General features: G+C 51.1%; 1 protein-coding gene across 1 annotated transcript; it reads left to right on the forward strand.

Annotated features, from left to right (window-relative positions):
• The first annotated feature begins 14,079 nt into the window (after positions 1-14,079).
• LOC141989722 (zona pellucida sperm-binding protein 1-like) lies at positions 14,080-22,792 on the forward strand. Its single transcript, XM_074956649.1, has 11 exons — positions 14,080-14,266; positions 15,000-15,121; positions 15,293-15,659; positions 16,681-16,824; positions 17,643-17,827; positions 17,914-18,011; positions 20,695-20,822; positions 20,915-21,104; positions 21,193-21,343; positions 21,558-21,642; positions 22,641-22,792. Exons 1-11 carry the CDS (start codon positions 14,080-14,082, stop codon positions 22,790-22,792), a joined length of 1,809 nt encoding a protein of 602 aa, XP_074812750.1.
• The last annotated feature ends 352 nt before the right edge of the window (positions 22,793-23,144 follow it).

Consider the following 23,144-nt stretch of genomic DNA (forward strand, 5'->3'; position numbering starts at 1 on the left):
TGCACAGTAACCTGGAATACAGCAAGTCAATGCTGTCTAGGGGGTTCTAATATAAATGTTCATGGGGGGCGGGGGGCTACATGCAGAAGTCACTCCTTGATGATCCATATGTAAGCTAATGCTGGCTGACACCACACCTGTGAGTGCTTCCTATGAGTGGGCCAATGTTGGGTTATTTCCTTATCCTTTGGACATTCATAGGATGTCTCAAAACCCAGCAAACTTGGGGGAGGGGACACTATGGCACCTCAATGGTGACTTGTATGCCCTGAGCCTCCATAGCACTCAATGCACTGGGGCTAGCATTGCCTCAGCCATCCAATAGAAGGCAATCAATGGGATGGTGGTGCTGGCTCACAGTCTAAAAAGTGAGTTGACAATTCAAGTATCTTTCTGATGAAGGCTGGCCTAAGCGGTAGGGGGAGCACCACTGGGGCAGGGAAGTCTAGGTGTCATCTCCACACTTCAGACCCTACAGAAATCTGGATTGTCTTAACCTCTCCTCCTCCAGACCCTGTCTCCAGACTGGACCTGACCCTGGTGCTTCTGGCCATGCTTTCATTGGTGGCTGTGGTTTCTCTCGTTACTGTGACACTACTCCATAGGAGAAGCAGCTGGATGACAAGGTCCCAAATCTTCCATGGCAGATGACTGTAAAATAAGGGAGGGGGAGCAGAAATAAAATCTCTGGAGTGCACTAATGTCTTGTGGTAGCATGTGTCCCTCTGGGGGAGGGAACAGCAGTTGTTGAGGCCAGGCGTCTACTACTGGCCTTGTAGCTCTTCCCCATTCAGCAGCAGAACAGACCTCTCTGCAGGGATAGACACCAGAATAGGATGTGGCATAGAGGACAGGAAGAAGACTGCAAGCTAGCACTAGACAAGGTAAATCAAATGGCTTTCTCTCATCTCCTGGGGTCCTATCTGGGGGCAGGGGAAGCCACTCAGCTGAACTATAGACTTTTTGATTAACTTTACTGTAAATAGCTGGATTCTAACTCCACTGGGCACACAATAAGAACTACTGGCGCTTGCCAGTCTAACATGAAGTCCATGTGAGCAAGCTGGGGGACAAGCCTAAGTCTGGTAATTAGAAACCCTTGTGTCTTCTGTGGGGGCTGTGGCCAGCCCCTAGCTTACAGGAGGTGGAGAAGATTTCCCCATTGTGTTAGTGACTGGGAAACCTGATGCTTCAAGACCTTAAGCATCCTGCCTTACAGCTGGGATCTCCCCCATAACTGGTATCTCCTGCTTCTTGACCCTTAAGCTATATCTACGGGGCACTCCACAGTGTGGCTGTAGTGCGCACACACCCAGACCTAAATGAGCTAGCTTTCATCAAGCTAGTTGAAATAACAGTAGTGGAAGCATGGACTACACAAGACTAGCTGGGACTCTGGGTCGTACTCCCGTGGGTAGCCTGTGCTGCTGTTGCTCTACTGCTTGATCTGGCTAGGCTACAGGTACCTTGGCTACATCTACACACTCTGTCTACACAGCAATCTACCCTTCTCCATTTGCATTAGTTTCCTTCTATGTCATCTGGGAAACTACAGCCCTCCAGCTCCTCTCCAAATCCCCTTCCAACAGCTAAAATCTTCTCTCCCACTGCTCCTACCATGTCAACATCCTCCACCTACTGTAGAACCTACAGGGACTGTCACACTAACGTGGTGTAACTGTTCTAGCCCCTCTGAGCATCTTCTAGGGTAGCCTACTGAGGGACCGGATCCTGCAGACACTTAATGTGCATGTGGTAATGACTTCATGGGGACTTCACACATGATGGAGTTAAGCACATGCTGAGGGCTGGCCAAGCAACACAAACTGTTCATTAAATGTCAACGTTCAGTCTGCAGTAGGCAAAACCAATGCCTCAAAACTCTTCATGGAAAAAGCAGAAAGACATGTGTATCCTAGAAATGCATGGGCACTCGCCTGAGATCTAGGAGACATGGGTTTGAGTCCCTGCTCTGCCTGACTGGGTGCACCTGTGTACTCCTGCGTCCCAAAATGGAGTGTTGCAAGGCCAGAGTCTTGGACTGTAAGAGGATGGCAGCAGGGATCATGCTTTGCTTACTCTCTGCAAAAAGCATTCTGTGATGGCTTGGCACAATAATGAATGGAAGCCTGGTGGCTTCAAGGTACAAGGCCATGAATTTGCCATTTGCTAAAATTCAAAGTAGTATAAAGATCATGCTGTAGTTGTAAAGGCCTTTGCTTCCGTGCTGAAGTCATGTACTTGGGGACTAACAATGAGAATTATTGCTGAAAGCTGGGCACTCTTCTGCTAGAAGCAACAGAGAAGGAGAAAGAATCATAGAATATCAGGGTTGGAAGGGACCTCAGGAGGTCATCTAGTCCAACCCCCTGCTCAAAGCAGGACCAATCCCCAATTAAATCATCCCAAATCAATTAAGACTTGGGTGTATTGCTTGATCATAGGATGACTCTGAGATTTCACTGTGATGCAGCTGGGAACAAGGCTAACCCAGTCATGGGATACTCAGGTGAGGTATTTCCAGTAGAGACTGGGAAGTGCTAGTACCATTATACAAGGCACTGGTGAGACCTCATCTGGAATACTGTATGCAATTCTGGTCTCCCATGTGTAAGATGAATTCAAACTGGACCAGATATGGAGAAGGGCTACTAGAATGTCCAGAGAAATGGATAACCTCACTTAGGAGAGGAGACTGAAATACTTTTATTTAGCCTAACCAAAAGAAGGCTGAGGAGAGAGAGAGAGATGACTGCTCTCTCTAAATGCATCAGAGGGATAACTATCACAGAGGAATTAACATAAGCACCAACGTGCACACAAGAACAAATGGATATAAACTGGCCATAAACAAGTTTAGGCTTTAGATTAGACAAAAGTTTCTCTCCATCAGAGGAGTGAGGTTCTGGAGCAACCTTTCAAAGGGAGCAGGGTGTTGGGGGGCAAAAAGCAAAACTGGCTTCAAGACTGAGCTTCGTAAGTTTATGGAGGGGATGGTAGGATGAGACTGCCTCCAATGGCACACGGCTGATCTGTGACTGCGAGCTGCAAATATCTCCAATGGCTGGTTACAGGACACTAGAGGGGGAGGGCTCTGAGTTACTATAGAGAATTCTTTCCCCAAGGTATCTAGCTGGTGGGTCTTGCCCACAGGTTCAGGGTCTCACTGATCACCATTTTGGGGAATGGGAAGGAATTTCCCCCATGTCAGAGACCCTGTGGCTGGGGGTTTGCCATCCTTTCCAGCACAGGGCACGGGTCACTTGCAGGTTTAAACTAATGTAAATGTGGGGATTCTGTTTAGTTTTGTCTTTATATCATTATCTGAGGATATCACTAACTCAGACAGAGGTCATGGGTGTATTGCAGGAGTGGGAGGGTGAGGTTCTGTAGCCTGTAATGCGCAGGAGGTCAGACTAGATGACCGTGATGGTCCCTTCTGGCCTTAAAGTCCGTGACAGAAGAGAGACAGGGTTCCCTGAAAGCTCAACAATGGCAGCGGACAGCCACCTATAAGCAATAACGCAACACTGTTATTGCTTATAGGCGATGGGTGCCTGTGACTTTCTTTCTACCAGCTAAATGACTGTCTTTGCTGATTGCATTGTCACATCTTGCACATGAAAGACTTGGTATCATCTTGGCACAGCAGTAAGACATATAATTGCCTTAGGGTACCAGAAACAATCCACAGGGAGTGGTGCAAGCTACAATGTTTGAATCAGGATTGCCAGCACTGATCTGTGCCAGGATCGAACAATAGCAATAAGCTATTTCCTCCAACAACCCAATGGTGTATTTAAATGATACAAAACTGGGGGTCAGTACTGGCTGATGGGCAGTGAAGGGGGGGTGGGCAGTGTGCTTTCCAGGACTGCAGTGATGGAGAGGGAAGGCTTAGCTAACCGAACTACCCTGGAGCCAAAACAATAGGGTGGCAGCAGAAGGACAAGTTTCAGACACAAGGGTGTAAGTTCTGTATTTCTGCTACTGCTGCCTATTAAAATCTTTAAACGGAAAACCCTGGCCATCCCTAATTCTAAAGGCAGGGTGAAGAAGAAGGGAGGCCTCAGTAGCCTACTGAAAGGCCAATTCTGAACATGTATAAAATGTCATTGCGTGGGGTTTCTTCCAGACACAGAAGGTGAGGGATGATTTTCCCCTGACAGAAAAGGCCTGCTTCAAAGTCCATGGGAATCCTTCCATTGACTTCAGGGGCAGAGACACTAGACAGGAGAGAGTTGGAGGAGAGGATGAAACTTCTCCACTTAGGGGAAAAGTGCTGAGTGAGATAGAAAAGTGGCCAAATGTTTCTCCTGCTGAAGTAGGGAGACTTGGGCCTGGTCTACAGTAAGCGGTTATTTCCGAATTAGGCGAGCTACCTCAAAATCAAACTGGTTCCATCCACACGACCAAACCAGTTTTTTCGATTTAAAGGGCTCTTTACTCCGATTTCTGTACTCCACCTCGGCAAGTGGAGTAGCCACACTAAAACTGAGATCGCAGTTCCGGGTTAGAGATACTGTGGACGCAATTTGACAATATTAGCCTCCGGGAGCTATCCCAGAATGCTCCCTTGTGACCGCTCCGGACAACTCTCTGAACTCCGATGCACTAGCCAGGTAGGCAGGAAAAGCCCCGGGAACTTTTGAATTTCCTGTTTGGTCACCATCAGCACAGTCCACCATCACAGGAGACCATGCAGAGTCCACCATCTCAAGAGACCACGCAGTCCCGGATTCGCAGACGAGCTCCAGCTTGGTCCGAACGGGAGGTACTGGATCTCATTGCATGTTGGGGAGACGAATCTCTTCTGGTACAACTATGTTCCAAAAAAAGGAACGCAAATACGTACATTAAACTCTCCACGGCCATGATGGAAAGAGGCTACTCCAGGGACACAGAACAGTGTCGTACATATAATCAAGGAGTTGCAAGCTGAATTCTGTTGCCCGGCCGCATGTGATGGCTTACTCACACCAAAGTGGCAGGCACTTCAGTATGAGAGGCAAAATGAGACCTTGTACAGAAAGAACATGTGCTGTGTATTATGAATTGCCTGTTTCACTGAGAAACAGCGTCCCCTTTGTTCTCTAAACTGTATCTTTTAAAATACTACTCTCCCTTTTTCTTCTCCTGCAGCAGGCGCAAATGTTTCAATGTGGCCCCTATCTACTCTGTCCCAGAGGCTGGTCCAGATTAGAAGGTGGAAAAAATGAACTCGGGACGACGATTGCTGAGCTCTTGCAGTCCTCCTGCATTGATAGGGCCCAGTTGAATGCATGGAGGCAAACAATTGCGGAGTCGCGTAAAGCGTTACATGAATATGAAGAGAGGAAGGACGTGGGCGATGAGAGCAGGCAGGATGCTATGGTCAAGTTTATGGGGGAGCAAACTGATATGCTCCGCTGTATGGTGGATCTAATGTGGGAAAGGCAGCAAGACCACAGACTGCTGCTGCAGCCCCTGGATAACCAACCGCCCTCCCTCCTCCCCAAGTTCGATAGCCTCCTCACCCAGACGCCCAAGAACATGGCGGGGGGCAGGGGGGGAAGGCTGCGGGGACCAACACAGTCAACCCCAGAGGATTGCACAAGCAGCAGAAAACTGGCATATCCTAAATTTTGATTTGGTTTCTGGACTAGTCCTTCCCTCCTCCTCGTCCACCCCCGTAACCCAATACCCCCCTCTAGCTTCTGATTTCTCTCAATGTTTTGTGCAACAACTAATACAGAACGGTTTTTAAACAATTGTGACTTTATTTCCTTTCATATATATATATGGGGGGGGGGGCAGGTAACTTTAAGAGAAACACCAACAACTCTCACAGCGTACCATGGCCGGTCATGAAACTGGCTTTCAAAGCTTCTCTGATGTGCAGCGCGCCCTGCTGCGCTCTTCTAATCGCCCTGTTGTCTGGCTGTGTGAAACTTGTCACCAGGCAAGTTGCCTCAACCTCCCACCCCGCCATAAATGTCTCCCCCTTACTCTCACAGATATTGTGGACCACACAACAAGCAGCAATTACAATTGGAATATTGGTTGTGCTGAGATCTAGCCAAGTCAGTAAACTGCACCAGCGTGCTTTCAAACGTCCAAATGCACATTCTACCACCTTTCTCCACTTGCTCAGCCTAGAGTTGAACTGCTCCTTACTACTGTCCAGGGTGCCTATGTACAGCTTCATGAGCCATGGCATTTAGGGGTAGTCTGGGTCCCTCAAGATAACTATAGGCATTTCAACATCCCCAACAGTAATTTTCTGGTCTGGGAAGTAAGTTCCTTCCTGCAGCTGTTCAAACAGACCAGAGTTCCTGAAGATGCAAGCGTCATGCACCTTTCCAGGTCATCCCACGTTGATGTCGGTGAAACGTCCCTTGTGATCCACCAGTGCTTGCAGCACAATGGAAAAGTACCCCTTGCGGTTTATGTACTGGCTGCCCTGGTGTTCCGGGGCCAAGATGGGGATATGTGTTCCGTCTATTGCCCGCGGCACTTAGGGAATCCCAGCGCATTAAAGCCATCCACAATGGTCTGCACGTTTCCCAAAGTCACTCCCCTTGATAGCAACTGGTCATTGATTGCATTGGCTACTTGCAGCACAGCAGCCCCCACAGTAGATTTCCCCACTCCAAACTGATTCCCGACTGACCGGTAGCTGTCGGGCATTGCAAGCTTCCACAGGGCTATGGCCACTTGCTTCTCAACTGTGAGGGCTGCTCTCATTTTGGTGTCTTTGCGCTTCAGGGCAGGGGACAGCAAGTCACAAAGTTCCATGAAAGTGGCCTTACGCATACGAAAGTTTCGCAGCCACTGGGAATCATCCCATACCTGCAACACTATGCGGTCCCACCAGTCTGTGCTTGTTTCCCGGGCCCAGAACCTGGCCCAACAGCACCATGATCTCCCAATCGCCACATGCCGTGCTGTCTGTGTTCATGGAGAAGCTCGCAAGCGTGGCAATAGCGGGAGAGCAGAGTTGGTGGCAGAAGCTGTGTTGCTCGGTTCACGATGGCCGAGCAGAGTTGAGTTGGAGAGGTGGTTTCATCGTAGCAGGAGAGCAGTAGTGCACCATCTGCTGAAAGCAGTATGGCGTCTGCATGCCAAAAAGGGGCGAAACGATTGTCTGTCGTAGCTTTCTGATGACACACATCCAGAAACACCCGCCAGAATGTTTTTGCCCCATCATGCTTAACTGGGAGCTTAACAGAGAATTCCAATGGGCGGCAGGGACTGTGGGAACTGTGGGATAGCTACCCACAGTGCACGGCTCTGACATTTGATGCTAGCCTTGGTACTGTGGACGCAATCTGCCAAATTCACCCGCTTTAGTGGGGACACAGAAGACCGAACGTATAAAATAGCTTCCGAAAATTCGAATAGAATAATTTTGAAATAATTTTGTACTGTAAACGTACTGAGGGTTAGCAGTGCCATGAGAAAAAGACAGACAGAGCCTAGGAAAACCACCAGCCAAGAGAAGCTCAAGAGGCCTAAGCCTACTGAGGTGTCCTTACATCCCATCCTCAGGTTTCACATAGCTCAGGCTGAGGCCTGCCTCGTTCTGTGGAGCTCCATACTTGGCCAGGTTAGGCTTCTTCAAGGCCTGGTATGAGGCCTCCCTGCTTTTTCACTAGTTTCACCCCTAACTTGGACTCTGCACAGGCCACTAGGGCTAACCCCCTTAATCTTATTTTAAAAGAGCTATAAAATCATTAACAATCATGGGCCTCAGTTCCACACCTCATCAGAACAATGGCACCTCCATCAGCCCCTGGCACCACGCCAGAGCCCTGTTCCAACACTGACTCAGACAGAACGCAGTGACTCCTAGTGAATTAACACCACTGTTTTCTGGACCTCCTGGGTTTTGCCCACAGATCCCCCTACTCAGCACTGAGCAGGCCTGATCCTTCCAAAGGTATGACATGTAATGATAGGTCTCAGCTGGTGTCCCTTATGGGGTTGGTGATGGGATAAAGCACCAGGGTGACTAGGGGCCAGGACTACACCTGTAGAGAGATGACGATGTCACCCGCATGAGGGGAGCTTGGGGATCTGTTGCTCTCTAGTGGTTGGTTCACATGGATGTTAATGAGTGTGCTACAGCCACTCCCTAGAGATGGTTCGTCCTTTTAGAGTAACAGCCGTGTTAGTCTGTATTCGCAAAAAGAAAAGGAGTACTTGTGGCACCTTAGAGACTAACCAATTTATTTGAGCATGAGCTTTCGTGAGCTACAGCTCACTTCATCGGATGCATACTGTGGAAATTGCAGAATACATTATTATATACACAGACACCGTGAAACAATACCTCCTCCCACCCCACTCTCCTGCTGGTAATAGCTTATCTAAAGTGATCATCAAGATGGGCCATTTCCAGCACAAATCCAGGTTTTCTCACCCTCCGCCCCCCCCACAGACAAACTCACTCTCTTGCTGGTAATAGCCCATCCAAAGTGAGCACTCTCTTCACAATGTGTATGATAATCAAGGTGGGCCATTTCCTGCAGGAATCCAGGTTCTCTCACCCCCTCACCCCCCTCCAAAAACCACACACACAAACTCTCCTTACAACGTGCATGAAAATCAAGGTGGGCCATTTCCAGCACAAATACAGGTTTTCTCACCCCCCCACCCCCATACACACACAAACTCACTCTCCTGCTGGTAATAGCCTATCCAAAGTGACCACTCTCCTTACAACGTGCATGAAAATCAAGGTGGGCCATTTCCAGCACAAATCCAGGTTTTCTCACCCCCACCCCCACCCCACCCCAAAACCCACACACACAAACTCACTCTCCTGCTGGTAATAGCCTATCCAAAGTGACCACTCTCCTTACAACGTGCATGAAAATCAAGGTGGGCCATTTCCAGCACAAATCCAGGTTTTCTCACCCCCACCCCCACCCCACCCCAAAACCCACACACACAAACTCACTCTCCTGCTGGCAATAGCTCATCCAAACTGACCACTCTCCCCACAATGTGCATGACAATCAAGGTGGGCCACTTCCAGCATAAATCCAAGTTTAACCAGAAGGCCGGGGGGGAGGGGTAGGAAAAAACAAGGGGAAATAGGCTACCTTGCATAATGACTTAGCCACTCCCAGTCTCTATTTAAGCCTAAATTAATAGTATCCAATTTGCAAATGAATTCCAATTCAGCAGTTTCTCGCTGGACTCTGGATTTGAAGTTTGTTTGTTGTAAGAGAGCGACCTTCATGTCTCTGATTGCGTGACCAGAGAGATTGAAGTGTTCTCCGACTGGCTTATGAATGGTATAATTCTTGACATCTGATTTGTGTCCATTTATTCTTTTACGTAGAGACTGTCCAGTTTGACCAATGTACATGGCAGAGGGGCATTGCTGGCACATGATGGCATATATCACATTGGTGGATGTGCAGGTGAACGAGCCTCTGATAGTGTGGCTGATGTTATTAGGCCCTGTGATGGTGTCCCCTGAATAGATATGTGGGCACAGTTGGCAACGGGCTTTGTTGCAAGGATAGGTTCCTGGGTTAGTGGTTCTGTTGTGTGGTATGTGGTTGTTGGTGAGTATTCGCTTCAGGTTGGGGGTCTGTCTGTAGGCAAGGACTGGCCTGTCTCCCAAGATTTGTGAGAGAGTTGGGTCATCCTTCAGGATAGGTTGTAGATCCTTAATAATGCGTTGGAGGGGTTTTAGTTGGGGGCTGAAGGTGACGGCTAGTGGCGTTCTGTTATTTTCTTTGTTAGGCCTGTCCTGTAGTAGGTGACTTCTGGGAACTCTTCTGGCTCTATCAATCTGTTTCTTCACTTCAGCAGGTGGGTATTGTAGTTGTAAGAATGCTTGATAGAGATCTTGTAGGTGTTTGTCTCTGTCTGAGGGGTTGGAGCAAATGCGGTTGTATCGCAGAGCTTGGCTGTAGACGATGGATCGTGTGGTGTGGTCAGGGTGAAAGCTGGAAGCATGTAGGTAGGAATAGCGGTCAGTAGGTTTCCGGTATAGGGTGGTGTCTATGTGACCATTGTTTATTAGCACTGTAGTGTCCAGGAAGTGGATCTCTTGTGTGGACTGGACCAGGCTGAGGTTGATGGTGGGATGGAAATTGTTGAAATCATGGTGGAATTCCTCAAGGGCTTCTTTTCCATGGGTCCAGATGATGAAGATGTCATCAATATAGCGCAAGTAGAGTAGGGGCGTTAGGGGACGAGAGCTGAGGAAGCGTTGTTCTAAATCAGCCATAAAAATGTTGGCATACTGTGGGGCCATGCAGGTACCCATAGCAGTGCTGCTGATCTGAAGGTATACATTGTCCCCAAATGTAAAATAGTTATGGGTAAGGACAAAGTCACAAAGTTCAGCCACCAGGTTAGCCGTGACATTATCGGGGATAGTGTTCTTGACGGCTTGTAGTCCATCTTTGTGTGGAATGTTGGTGTAGAGGGCTTCTACATCCAGAGTCCAGCGAGAAACTGTTGAATTGGAATTCATTTGCAAATTGGATACTATTAATTTAGGCTTAAATAGAGACTGGGAGTGGCTAAGTCATTATGCAAGGTAGCCTATTTCCCCTTGTTTTTTCCTCCCCCCCTGCCCCCCCGGCCTTCTGGTTAAACTTGGATTTATGCTGGAAGTGGCCTACTTTGATTGTCATGCACATTGTAAGGAGAGCGGTCACTTTGGATAGGCTATTACCAGCAGGAGAGTGAGTTTGTGTGTGTGGGTTTTGGGGTGGGGTGGGGGTGGGGGTGAGAAAACCTGTATTTGTGCTGGAAATGGCCCACCTTGATTTTCATGCACGTTGTAAGGAGAGTTTGTGTGTGTGGTTTTTGGAGGGGGGTGAGGGGGTGAGAGAACCTGGATTCCTGCAGGAAATGGCCCACCTTGATTATCATACACATTGTGAAGAGAGTGCTCACTTTGGATGGGCTATTACCAGCAAGAGAGTGAGTTTGTCTGTGGGGGGGGCGGAGGGTGAGAAAACCTGGATTTGTGCTGGAAATGGCCCATCTTGATGATCACTTTAGATAAGCTATTACCAGCAGGAGAGTGGGGTGGGAGGAGGTATTGTTTCACGGTGTCTGTGTATATAATAATGTATTCTGCAATTTCCACAGTATGCATCCGATGAAGTGAGCTGTAGCTCACGAAAGCTCATGCTCAAATAAATTGGTTAGTCTCTAAGGTGCCACAAGTACTCCTTTTCTTTTTGTCCTTTTAGTTCAGAATCGCCTGGTTTTTGCTCTGAAGATCATGGAGTTTAAATCTCAGTGTGGGCCCAAGCAGGAGCAGTTAAAATTGCAAGCCAGAGATTGACATACAGGGCAAGGGGGTGCAGAGCAGTGGGACAGAAGACCAGACTAGCAGCATGTGTGTAGGTCAGAGTTAAGAGTACTAGCAGAGCTGTGGGGGAGGTGTATTTGGCAGCTGTTAGCATCAGGCTCAGGGGCCCGTTCTCCATTCCCCAGAAACAGGAGCAGTTTCTCTACACACCTTGCTTGCCCTGCCGCAAAGATAAAGCATCTTTGAATGAGTTTTACATTCCTCCCCTGATGCCCCGCCCCCCCCCCCCCCGCCCCAGTGTTCACAACACAGCAGGGAAGTGGGGAAGAAGCAGAGACAGAGTTACCAACTCTCATCATGTTATTGTGAGTGATGCAATAATTGTGCTTTTCTTAAAGCTCCAGCTCCTGGAGTCAGGTGAACATACCAGAACGTCAGCTTTCCTTTTTAAAAAAGGGTTTCAAGCCTCATCTTTTTGTTTTATGTTTGTATGGTGCCTGGCCCAATGGGGTCCTGCTCTACGACCGGAGCTCTTAAGCACTGCAGGAATACAAATACATAATAACTGTAGAGACAGAGAAGCTTCAAAGCATGACCTCCGCAGATTCAAAAGCCAGAAAAGCATTTTAAAATAGCCACAAATTTGTTATTTTTAAAATCTCATGATTTTTAAGGGAAGCTCATGAGTTTGGGGGGCCTCATGATTTTTGAGCGCTCAGGGTTGGCGATATTCTCGGCAGTGAGAAGGGCAGAAAGAGCGAGGGAGATGAGACGGGGAGCCCCAACCCCAAAGAGCCAAAAATCAAGAGATTGCTGCAAAAATCATGAGATTTTTCACACCAAAAAATACACTTGAGGGGTTTTTTCATAGGTTCATGGATTTTCAGGCCAGAAGGGACCCTTAGATCAACCAATCTGACCTCCAGCAGAGCACAGACCAGAGAATGTCACCCTGTTACCTCTGCATGGAGCCCGATAACTTGTGTCTGAGTAAAGCGTCTTCCAGACAGGCCGCCTGTGGGCTGGTCTACACTGGAAAGTTAGGTTGACCCAGGTGTGTCCCTCAGGGCTGTGAAAAATTCACCCTCCTGAGAGACGTAGTTAATCCAACCTCTCTCCCAGGGTAGATGCCATGAGCTCACTGGAAGAACTCTGCCATCGTCCTACCTCTCGGAGCGGTGCATTTACGACAGCGTTGCTGCAGTAAGTGTCAGCACTACAGGGCAGCACTGCAGCAGTGTAGACATAGCCTGATCGAGAATCCACCACTTCCAGTGGCCATCTGCTCCAAGGGTTAGTCACCCTTCAAAATGTGTGCCTTACGTCTACCTTAGATTTGGCCATGGACGGTGGGTGAACCACAGGCTTGGGGAGGCTAGCCCCTGGCCCGGCCCACCCCTTGAGCCTGAGGCCCCACCCCAAAGCCCAGAATCCCTCCCTCCCGCGGCTACCAGCCCCCCCTCCCAATCCCAGGTTGCCCAAGCACCACCAGCCCCAAAGCGCCAGGGCACACACACACACTCAGAGCACCAGACAGGCTGCCCCATCAGCCCCGCAGCACTGGGTGGGTGGGCTGCCCCCCAGCACCAGACCACTGGGTGGGCGTCGGGCAGCCCTCCCTTTCCCCCCAGCCCTGGAGAACTGGGTGGTGCGGCCCCAGCCACCCCAAGTCCTAGCCGCCCTAGCCCCAGCCCCAGCCCAGCAGGCTTCCTGGAAGAGGAGCAGCCTGCTTGCCTGGACTGGGGCCAACTACCAGCAGCAGAAGGAGGGGGCCTTGGGCGGTGCATGGGCAGGGCCACGCGGGGCTCTTTGCGGAGGTACAGCCTCCCCAGGCTATTGTACGCATCGTCCATGGATTTGTCTGGCTCCAACTTCCAACCGCTGGATCTTGTTCTACCCTTCTCCACTCGATTAGAGAGCCCTTTAATAGCCAGTCTTTTCTCCCTATGAATGTGCTTGGGCCCTGTACTTGAGCTACTTCTTGATCTCCTTTTCGATAAGCTAAACTGACTGAGCTCTGTAAGTCTCTTGCTAGCCGGCACTTCTTCCAGCCGGCAAATTGCATTTGTGACTCTTCTCTGTATCCACTCCAGTTTTTCAATAACCTAATCACACAGAACAAGAAAGAAAAAGGCCTCATTCAATACCATGGCCACCTGCACACTGACTCGACCTTGTGCCTGCCCGCCCACTTCGAATCATAGAATATCAGGCTTGGAAGGGACCTCAAGAGGTCATCTAGTCCAACCCCCTGCTCAGAGCAGGACCAATCCCCAACTAAATCATCCGATCCCAGAAGGATACACTGACTAGACCCCTCGATTCCAGGCAACTTGGCCTTCTAATTTTGGGGGCACTTGGGGTGTGCTTGAGCCCTGTTTTTAAGCTTTTCTCTGCAACTGTGAGGGCAAGAAACTTACTTTTCTTTTGAATGCACACTGAGGTTCTCAGCTAGTTCCTTGTTTCCAGCAGATGGGGCTTGAAATAAAACATCAGTTACCATGGGACTTGCAATAAAATCCTGAGAGCTGGCAACACTGAAAAGGTAGCATAACAGGAGGATTCAATGGGAGGGGGGTCTTAGGGCTGAAGGGTTCGACGGTTATGTTTCCCTTTCACCCTGAGCTTTGCACTTTTCACCCGGCCCCTCCCCAGCAGCAGGCAGCTCCCCAGGTGTTGCCTCTCTGCTCATCTGATTCACACCCCGCCCCCTCCCCACCACTCACCCTACAAAGCCCCGGTCCCACAGCCTCCCCCCTTATGAGAAGTGGCTGCTAGACAGGGCTTCTTTCTTAGCATCTTCAGCCATGGGGCTGGCCTGTAGGTATTTTGTGGGCTTAGTGCTGCTCTGGTCCCTAAGGATAGCCCTTGGGCAGGGGGACTTCCACAGGATCAGCTTCTCTGTCTTGCAACATGAGTATGACTGTGGAGACTATGGGATGCAGCTGCTGGTCTTTCCCAGCCAGGGCCGCACCGTCCGCTTCAAAGTTGTGGGTAAGTAGCTGCCTGGCTGCTTCATAAGAAAGCTAAGAAGCCTCCTGCTCGTCTGCCCTCTTAAACATGCAGGAGGGTTTTATGGGTCTCCTGTGGAAACCTCTTACTTCTACAGTATGTAATGAGAGCTTTAGGAAGGGAACAAGAAGGTCCTACTCTAGTGCTTCTTGGTGGCCTGGCTGTTACTCTCAAATCTTGAGTACCCTGGTCTCCTGAAGTGAGAGTCTGTGGCTTCTGTCCCCTGGAGAAAAGACTGGAGTTAGCCCTAACCGTTGAATCCAGGTAGTGAAGTCTTTCCTCACAACAGCCTGCTGACCGTGACCCACAAAATAGCAGAGGGTAAAGAGGGAACCCTGCTGGGGGGAGACTGTAAAAGGACATACCAAAATGTGGCTGGGTATCCCAAGCTCGGGTGTAACTCGGCCCTTTGAGCTCCAGACACCTGGATCCTGTGGCCTCTGTGGGCGATCACCTCCCTGTTGTCATGCCCAAACATGGGGTCGGATGGGATGGCCTGGCCTGGCTCAGCCACTCTCAGCACTCCTGGCTCTAGGTCAGACTTGGTAAATGAGGGCCGTCCTGTACCTTTAGAGCTGCTTCCCACCATGCTAAACTCCACTAAACCGAAGGATGTGACAAACCACAGTCACTGTTCCAAACATGGCTACTTGGCTAAGCTTCATCAAGGGCTTTAACTCTTCCTTACCCACGACCTGTATGACTCTCTCCACAGATGAGTTTGGGACACCCTTCGAAGTTACCAACTGCTCCATCTGTCTCCATTGGGTCACATCTGGCGAGCAAGGAGCGATGATCTTCTCGGCTGGCTACAATGGCTGTCATGTCCAGAAGAAGGTGAGGGGGGTTGGCACGCCTCGCCCCAGTGTACCTGAGCAACAACAGAAGCTGGAGATGGGTCCATACCTGCAGTCACAGCAGCCTGTGCAGCTGGGGGGCACTGTGCTTAGCGCCTACAGAGAGTCTGTTAGGCCACAATGCTGACTGATTGGTGTCTCTTTATTGCAGGATGGGCGTAACCACCTGCAGGTCCGAGTGGAGGAACTGCTGAGCGCCAGGGCCATCGCTGCCACCTATGATGTGAACATGACCTGCCCCAAGCCCACTGAACGTGACTTAACCCCAGAGGAGACCATGCGCCCGGTGCCCCAGCCGCAGCCGGGCCTGGTGCGCCCGGTGCCCCAGCCGCAGCCGGGCCTGGTGCGCCCGGTGCCCCAGCCGCAGCCGGGCCTGGTGCGCCCGGTGCCCCAGCCGCAGCCGGGCCTGGTGCGCCCGGTGCCCCAGCCGCAGCCGGGCCTGGTGCGCCCGGTGCCCCAGCCGCAGCCGGGCCTGGTGCGCCCGGTGCCCCAAATATATCCTCCACCAAGCAACATAGGTGTGTAGGGGTGTCTGACCTCTAACTGGCTTGCGTGCATGTGGGTCCCCTCCAATGGAAGGTTTCATGGTCCACTTCTGACTCCTGTGGTGGTCTTCAGAGGAGCTGAACCTTGTCTCTTGCTTGTGGCTGCCATGTTAGAGCTAGTGTTGACAGTGTTGTAAGCACGATCAAAAATGAGATTCATTTAGAAATCATGCTGGTTTCCTCCCCCCCCCCCACCCCCAGTTTATTTGAAGGGGAAGGGGTGGCTATTTGCCTTCTGGTTTTTCAAAGCTTTAGGGGAAGGCACTTGCTTCCAAAGTCGGTGAGCTTCTTTGGTGCAAAATCCAGTCTCACATGCACCAATGTGTCCTTCCCATTGGCTGCTCAGAGGGGGTTTCCCCTGTTCCTCCAGTATCCCAGGGTTGGGATCTGATGTTGTATCCCTTCATATCTCACCCCCACATCTGCTTGCAATCTGTCTCCTTCCCCCCCATGTGTCTCGCACAGGCTCTCCACAGCTCTTAGTCCCTCAGCACTCTTAGAGTCCTGTCTAGCCCTCCCCCTAAACCAGAGTGGCAGCCACTTTGCCTCTAGGTACAGCTAACTGATAAATTGGAGTGGACCACACTGCTGGCTGTGTTGAGGGGGCTGTAGGGTGTGGGTGGGGGCTCTCCTCTGACACAGCAGCAGATCAGGAGCCTGAATTTCCAAGTGAAATGTTAAGCCTGGTATCTGGCTTAATGCAAAGAAGGGCAACCTGCTACATCTGGAGGACAGGGGTGGGGATCTGAGCACAATGCTGTCTGAGGTGGTATGTGGTTTGAGGTTATGGTTGTGGGGGGCAGGGTGAGCTGGGATGGAGGACCACTGTGGGAGCTCTTGCAGCCCTTTGGGGAAGGGGAGGAGGGTTGGACTGGTATTGAGGTCAGCCACTTGTCCAGAGGTCACTATAGATCTTAAAGTCTCTGGGGAAGGGTCTCTTGTGATCCCTTCAGAGGATCTCTAGCTCTCCTTAATCCACACCCTGCTGTTCTAGGGGCCCATCTCACAGAGGAGCAGTGCCGTGTGGTGGCTGGGAAGATGCCCTGTGCGGATGCCCCAGGCCAAGCTGCTTGCTTCCAGGCTGGCTGCTGTTATGATGAGACTGACCTCACTACTCCCTGCTACTATGGCAACACAGGTAGGAGGCCTGGCCTTGTGTCAGCTTATGGAGCCTTTTGCCATCTCTGTCCTGGGAAGCTTGGGGACACACCGTACTTCTCAGATGAGTTTGGTCACCACCTACTAGCATGGTGAACTAGCCTTGGATGCAATGTCTTTGTAACTCTCACCCTAGGCTGCAGCTGGCATCAGTTGTGTGCAAAGGGATTCCTTCCTACATCACGGTCTCTCCTCAGTTGCCCAATGCCTGGCGGATCTTGAGAGCCAACACCAAATGTGTGGTGGCAGAGGAAGAACCATCAGACAGTACAGGCTGGTGCTCCATCATCAGATCGAAGGATAACTCTGCCGGCTCGTGTCTCGTTCCTGCACAACATGAGCTGCAATCATGCTGTGTCAGACAAACCCACTTACCCCCATGGGGCTTCATTTGATAGCTTCCAAAGCCAGAAGGGACCATTGTGATCATTAGTCTGATTTCCTGTATAACACAAGCTATAGACTTTCCCTGAAATAATTCCTCGAGCAGATCTCTCAGTAGACATCCAGTCTTGCCTTATCAGTGATGGAGAATCCACCATGACCCTGGGCAAACCATTCCAAGGCTTAACTACCCTCGCTCTCAGATCTACACCTTATTTAAATACTTAGACTGTAATCAAGTCACCCCTTAACCTTCTCTCTGTCTAAAGAGGCAGAATTTGGTCACTACAAGGCCTGTTTTCTAATATTTCTCATGGCTCTTCTCCAAGCTATCATCCTGAGTGTGGCATGGAACTCTTGCCCAATTCCTCTACCGGGAACATCTATACTTAATCCTGCTCCTTTGTGTTGCAGTCACTGTTCAGTGTCTCCTGGATGGTCACTTTGTTCTGGTGGTCTCCAGGGACATGTCTGATCACCCCATCATCCTGGAGAGTGTCCGGCTAGCCTATGACCAGGCAGGGTGTGACCCCATCAGGATGACTGAGGCTTTTGTGATCTTCCGCTTCCCCCTCATGCAGTGCGGCACCACAGTCCAGGTGAGGGGACACCCACGGGAAGCCAGGGTGAGTGCTCTGCTCAGGGGCTTGGGGGACTAACCTGCCCCATGTCTCCACTCTTCCAGGTGATCCATGACAAACTGATCTATGAGAACCAGCTGATCTCTGGCATCGACATCCGGACTGGGCCAGACGGCTCCATCACCCGGGACAGCACCTTCATGTAAGTTGGCCTGCTCTATTGACTAGCAAGGAAGTGATGGTGAGCAGTCTTCAGCCCTTCCACAGTGGAAGCGTGAGGCCAGATACTTTCCCCTGGCAAAGATCTGATCCATCAATTTTTCAGCAGCCTCTCCTGACCTCCAAAGGACTTGGGGGATGTTCTACAGGTATGGATTCCCTGCAGTCAGACATCCCCTTTTCTGAGTGTGGGGCAATGCACCTGATCCCTAATGGGGCATGGGGCAAAACCTTGCTTTGTGAAGGGAAGGACACTCTGTGCAGCTGACTGTCCAAGAGTCAGGGTTTTACGTTGTCTGATCAAATGCCAACATTGGTCAGCCTCACCTCAGTCCCTGGAAAAATCCTGCAGCAGGTCGAATCAGTTCTGAAGCACTTGGAGGAGAGGAAGGTGATCAGGACCAGCCAAGTTGCATTCACCAAGGGCAAGTCATGCCTGACCAACCTGATTGCTTTCTATGATGAGAACTGGCTCTGCGCATATGGGGAAAGCGGTGGACATGATATACCTTGACTCTAACAAAGTTTGACACAGTATCCCACAGTATTCTTGACAGCAAGTCAAAAAAGTATGGACTAAAGGTGGATCGAAAGCTGGCTAGGTCATCAGGCTCAATGGGTAGTGATCAATAGCTCTGTCTAGTTGGCAGCTGGTATCAAGCAGCATGCCCCAGGGGTCAGTCCTGGGGCTGGTTTTGCTCATCATTAATGATCTGGATGATGGGATGGCTTACACCCTCAGCAAGTTAATGGATGACACTAAATTGGGGGGGAGAGGTAGGTAGGGTCCAGAGTGACCTAGGAAAATTGAGAATTGGGCTAAAAGAAATCTGAGGTTCAATAAGGACAAGTGCAGAGTCCTGCACTTAGGAGGGAAGAATCCCATTTACTGGTACAGGCTGGGGACCGACTGGCTAAGCAGCAGTTCTACAGACAAGGTCCTGGGGATTAGAGTGAACGAGAAGCTGGCTATGAATCAATAGTGGGCCCTTGTTGCCAAGAAAGCTACTGGTATATTGGGCTGCATTAGTAGGAGCACTGCCAGCAGATGGAGGGAAGTGATTCCCCTCTATCCAGCACTGGTGAGGCCCATCTGGAGTACTGTGTCCAGTTTTGGGCCCCACACTACAAGAAGGATGTGGAGAAATTGGAGAGAGTCCAGCGAAGGGCAACAAAAATGATTAGGGGTCTGGAACACATGACTTATGAGGAGAGGCTGAGGGAACTGGGATTGTTTAGTCTACAGAAGAGAAGAATGAGGGGGGATTTGATAGCTGCTTTTAACTACCTGAAAGGTGAATCCAAAGAGGATGGATCTAGACTCTTCTCAGTGATAGCAGATGACAGGACAAGGAGTAATGGTCTCAAGTTGCAGTGGGGGAGATTTAGGTTGGATATTAGGAAAAAGTTTTTCACTAGGAGGGTGGTGAAACACTGGAATGCGTTTCCTAGGGAGGTGGTGGAATCCCCTTCCTTGGAAGTTTCTAAGGTCAGGCTTGACAAAGCCCTGGCTGGGATGATTTAGTTGGGATTGGTCCTACTCTGGGCAGGGGGTTGGACTAGATGGCCTCCAGAGGTCCCTTCCAACTCTGTTAGTCTATGACAAGTAGGCACAGCCAGCCTGACCTGAGAAGGGCTCCATGGGGCCACCCTGAGGGACTAATAACTCCCTACAGGGTTGGTAGAAAGAAAGCTTGGATAACAGTTGGTGGCAAACTTGATGTAAGGACTGTTGCCCCCTTACTAACATTCAGTGGGGTGTCTTGGTTGGCTAGCTCCCAGTACTAAAAGGGGAAGGATGGCAGGGAAATCAGGACCCTGAGACTGACAGTCCTCAGGAACAATGGGGAGAGCCCAATGCTCCAGGTCAGCCTGAATGACAGGGTGGGCAGGCTAATCAGAGAGTCAGGAGGCCGGGGGCTCCCATCCTCCGTGTGAGCTGGATTTGCCTGGGTCACACAGTCAGGTCATGTGTTTCCTTTAACCTTTCCCATGTTTCCTTCTTTTTAAAATTAATTGTTGATTAAATAACTTGCATTTGCTTTATCTTGTATGTAATGGTCATGGGTCAGAGAAGTGCCCAGTGCAGAGAGAGTACCCTGGGGTGGGGACACCCTAACTCCTGTCCTAGGTGACCACAGCAGGGTTGGGGGTCAAGCTCCTTCAGGAATCCTGGGCCTAGCCTTGTTGGGGTTACGAGGACTCTACCAGACAGAGTGGAAGGGGAGCCCTGAAGGGCAGGGAGACCACTGGGTAAAGGAAGTGGGAGCAAGGACTCAGATCCTTTCGCTAGCCCACTTCACCGGAGTAGTGCAGAAGTCAGGAAAGTTCCCCACAAGAGCGGGACTATTCCCCCGCTTACATTGAGAATGCTGCCAAAAGAGATGTGACTACAAGTAAGCAAGTTCTTCTAGCCTGTCTGAGAAGGCCCCCATGTGGCCGTGCTCGGGCACTTCTGCTGAGTCCCTGAGTTGGAGGGAAGAACATCTGAGTTGCTAAAAGGGTTGATAGACTAGCATCCTTGGATGTCCCCCATCCAAGTACTGATAGGGCCTGACCCTGCTTGTCTCAAGCACTAATAAGGTCACTGCCAGAAACCACGTGGCCTCAATGTGAATTCACAGAGCATCAGCCCCTGTCTCCTCCCTCTGCTCTCTCCTGTGCAGCCTCCATGCTCGCTGCATCTACAATGCCAGTGACTTTCTGCCAGTCCAGGTCGAGGTCTTCTTGCCCCCCACACCTGCTCCAGTCACCCAGGCAGGACCCCTCCGGCTTGAGCTGCGCATCGCCACAGGTAGGTGACCCCTCACTCCAGCACTGAGATCCCATCCCCCTGAAGGACCACAGGTGTCTCAGCTCTGCTCTCCTGCTGCCCTCTCCCCACAGACCCGAGCTACAGATCCTATCTCACAGAGAGAGACTACCCTGTGGTGAAGGTGCTCAGGGACCCTCTCTACATGGAGGTTCGCATCCTGCACAGAACAGACCCGTCCCTGGTTCTGGTTCTACACCAGTGCTGGGCCACCCCAAGCGCTAACCCCCTGCAGCAGCCGCAGTGGCCCATCCTGGTGGACGGGTGAGTGGCTGGGATGGAGGGGGAGCATGGCTTGGGGAGGAGGAAGGCGGTTTCCTTGGTCCACGCTTCTCTCATGTCTTGCTCCCAGGTGCCCGTTCCTGGGAGACAACTACAGAACCCAGCTTGTGCCCGTGGGCCCTGCCTCATCTGAGCTGCCCTTCCCGACTCACCACCAGCGCTTCGTCCTCTCCACCTTTGCCTTTGTGGACTCCGCCTCCCAGGTGGTGCTTGAGGGAGAGGTGAGAAGGGGCCCGCATATAAAGCGGGTGAGGAGGGGGAAGTCGGGGGGGCAGGGGCAGGAGCTCCTATTTCAGTCAGGTCCTGACCTTCAAATTGTCTCTTCTGAGGCGCTGCACATGCAGAACCAAACTGATAGCTGTGGATCTACTTCCTGGCTCCTACCAGCACTGGCCAGTCACTCACTAACTCCATTCTCACTTGTGTGGATTTTAGGTGTACATTTACTGTAGCGCCTCGGCTTGCTACCCCTCTCGGCTGGAGCCCTGCAGGACCATGTGCCCATCAGGAGCTGCTACAAGTAAGTCGGACTGGCTTCATCTGGGCACCAGTGGTCTGAAACCCATGTGGGTTTCTACAAGCTCCCATCCCAAATACCAGAGGACTCACAGTGAACAGAGATCTGCCTGTCCTGCTATATTGGAGGAGGGCAAACTACCACCCACAGGACCATCCTCCCCGGCCCCTGAGTTCCCGGCCAGGGAGGCTAGCCCCCAGCCCATCCTGTGCTGTCCAGCACTCTACTCTGGTAGGGCTGTGAGCTCCTGCTGCTCTGAGCAGCATCATAAGGGGGTTGGCATTGGATAAGGGGCAGAGGGTCCCAGGGGGCAGTCGGGACAGGGGCTGGTTGGATTGGGCAGAGGTTCAGGGGGCATTGGAGTCCAGCAGGGGCTGTCAGGGAGCGGGGGGTTGGATAGGGGTGTGGTCCCAGGGGGCAGTTAGGGGCAGGGGTCCTGGGAGGGGGCAGTCAGGAGACAAGGAGTTGGGGTTTCTGAGGTGGGCAGTCAGGGGGCAGGAAGTGGGAGGGAGCCAGGCTCTTTGGGGAGGCACAGCCTTCCCTACCTGGCCCTCCATATAGTTTTACAGTGCTAATGTGGCCCTCAGGCCAAGAAGTTTGCCCAGCCCTGTGCTATACACTGACTGACTGCAAGGCGTTCAGCCCAGCTCGTTATGTACCTGTACCATGTACTGTAGCGCTAGCTAGGGTATGATGGGCTAACACGAAGAGGTAAATGGCCTAATCTCCTACAACTGCCCCATGTAGGAGACAATACTAGAAATTGCCTCTGGAGAGTGGAGTGTCTGCTGCTCCTGATGAAATGGCCTTTCTTCCCATCTTCTCCCACACTTCAAATAAGCACTTCAGGAAGATCTAATACCTGGTACCACAACCTGTCAGGAGGCCTGTAAGGGCTCATGGTAGAGTCCATGGTGATGCTGCATTTCATCATGATGGGCCCTCTGGTTGTCTGTCCAGCGCACTCACAGCTCCCTAACTCTCTCCATTCCATCTGCCAGGAGGCCGCCGGTTCCTGGATATCAACAATGGGACAGGAGAGCCCCAGGACCTGGTGAGCTCTCCTGGCCCTGTGATCTTCCAGGAGAGCCCTGAGCCGTGGAGAGAGCACATCTATGAGAACAAGGGTGAGTTTTCTGTTAAACCCGAGTAGGACAACTGGCATCTTGCACAGTAACCTGGAATACAGCAAGTCAATGCTGTCTAGGGGGTTCTAATATAAATGTTCATGGGGGGCGGGGGGCTACATGCAGAAGTCACTCCTTGATGATCCATATGTAAGCTAATGCTGGCTGACACCACACCTGTGAGTGCTTCCTATGAGTGGGCCAATGTTGGGTTATTTCCTTATCCTTTGGACATTCATAGGATGTCTCAAAACCCAGCAAACTTGGGGGAGGGGACACTATGGCACCTCAATGGTGACTTGTATGCCCTGAGCCTCCATAGCACTCAATGCACTGGGGCTAGCATTGCCTCAGCCATCCAATAGAAGGCAATCAATG

The sequence above is a fragment of the Natator depressus genome, chromosome 6, assembly GCF_965152275.1.
Source record: "Natator depressus isolate rNatDep1 chromosome 6, rNatDep2.hap1, whole genome shotgun sequence".
NCBI lineage: Eukaryota > Metazoa > Chordata > Testudines > Cheloniidae > Natator > Natator depressus.

What these genes read in the sequence shown, in the direction of transcription:
- LOC141989722 (XM_074956649.1), top strand. Translation starts at nt 14,080, where the DNA reads ATGGGGCTGGCCTGTAGGTATTTTGTGGGCTTAGTGCTGCTCTGGTCC. An exon ending in GCTGTCATGTCCAGAAGAAG is followed by an intron (nt 15,122 to 15,292) that starts GTGAGGGGGGTT and finishes TCTTTATTGCAG; the next exon opens with GATGGGCGTAACCACCTGCA. An exon ending in TGGCCCATCCTGGTGGACGG is followed by an intron (nt 21,105 to 21,192) that starts GTGAGTGGCTGG and finishes TCTTGCTCCCAG; the next exon opens with GTGCCCGTTCCTGGGAGACA.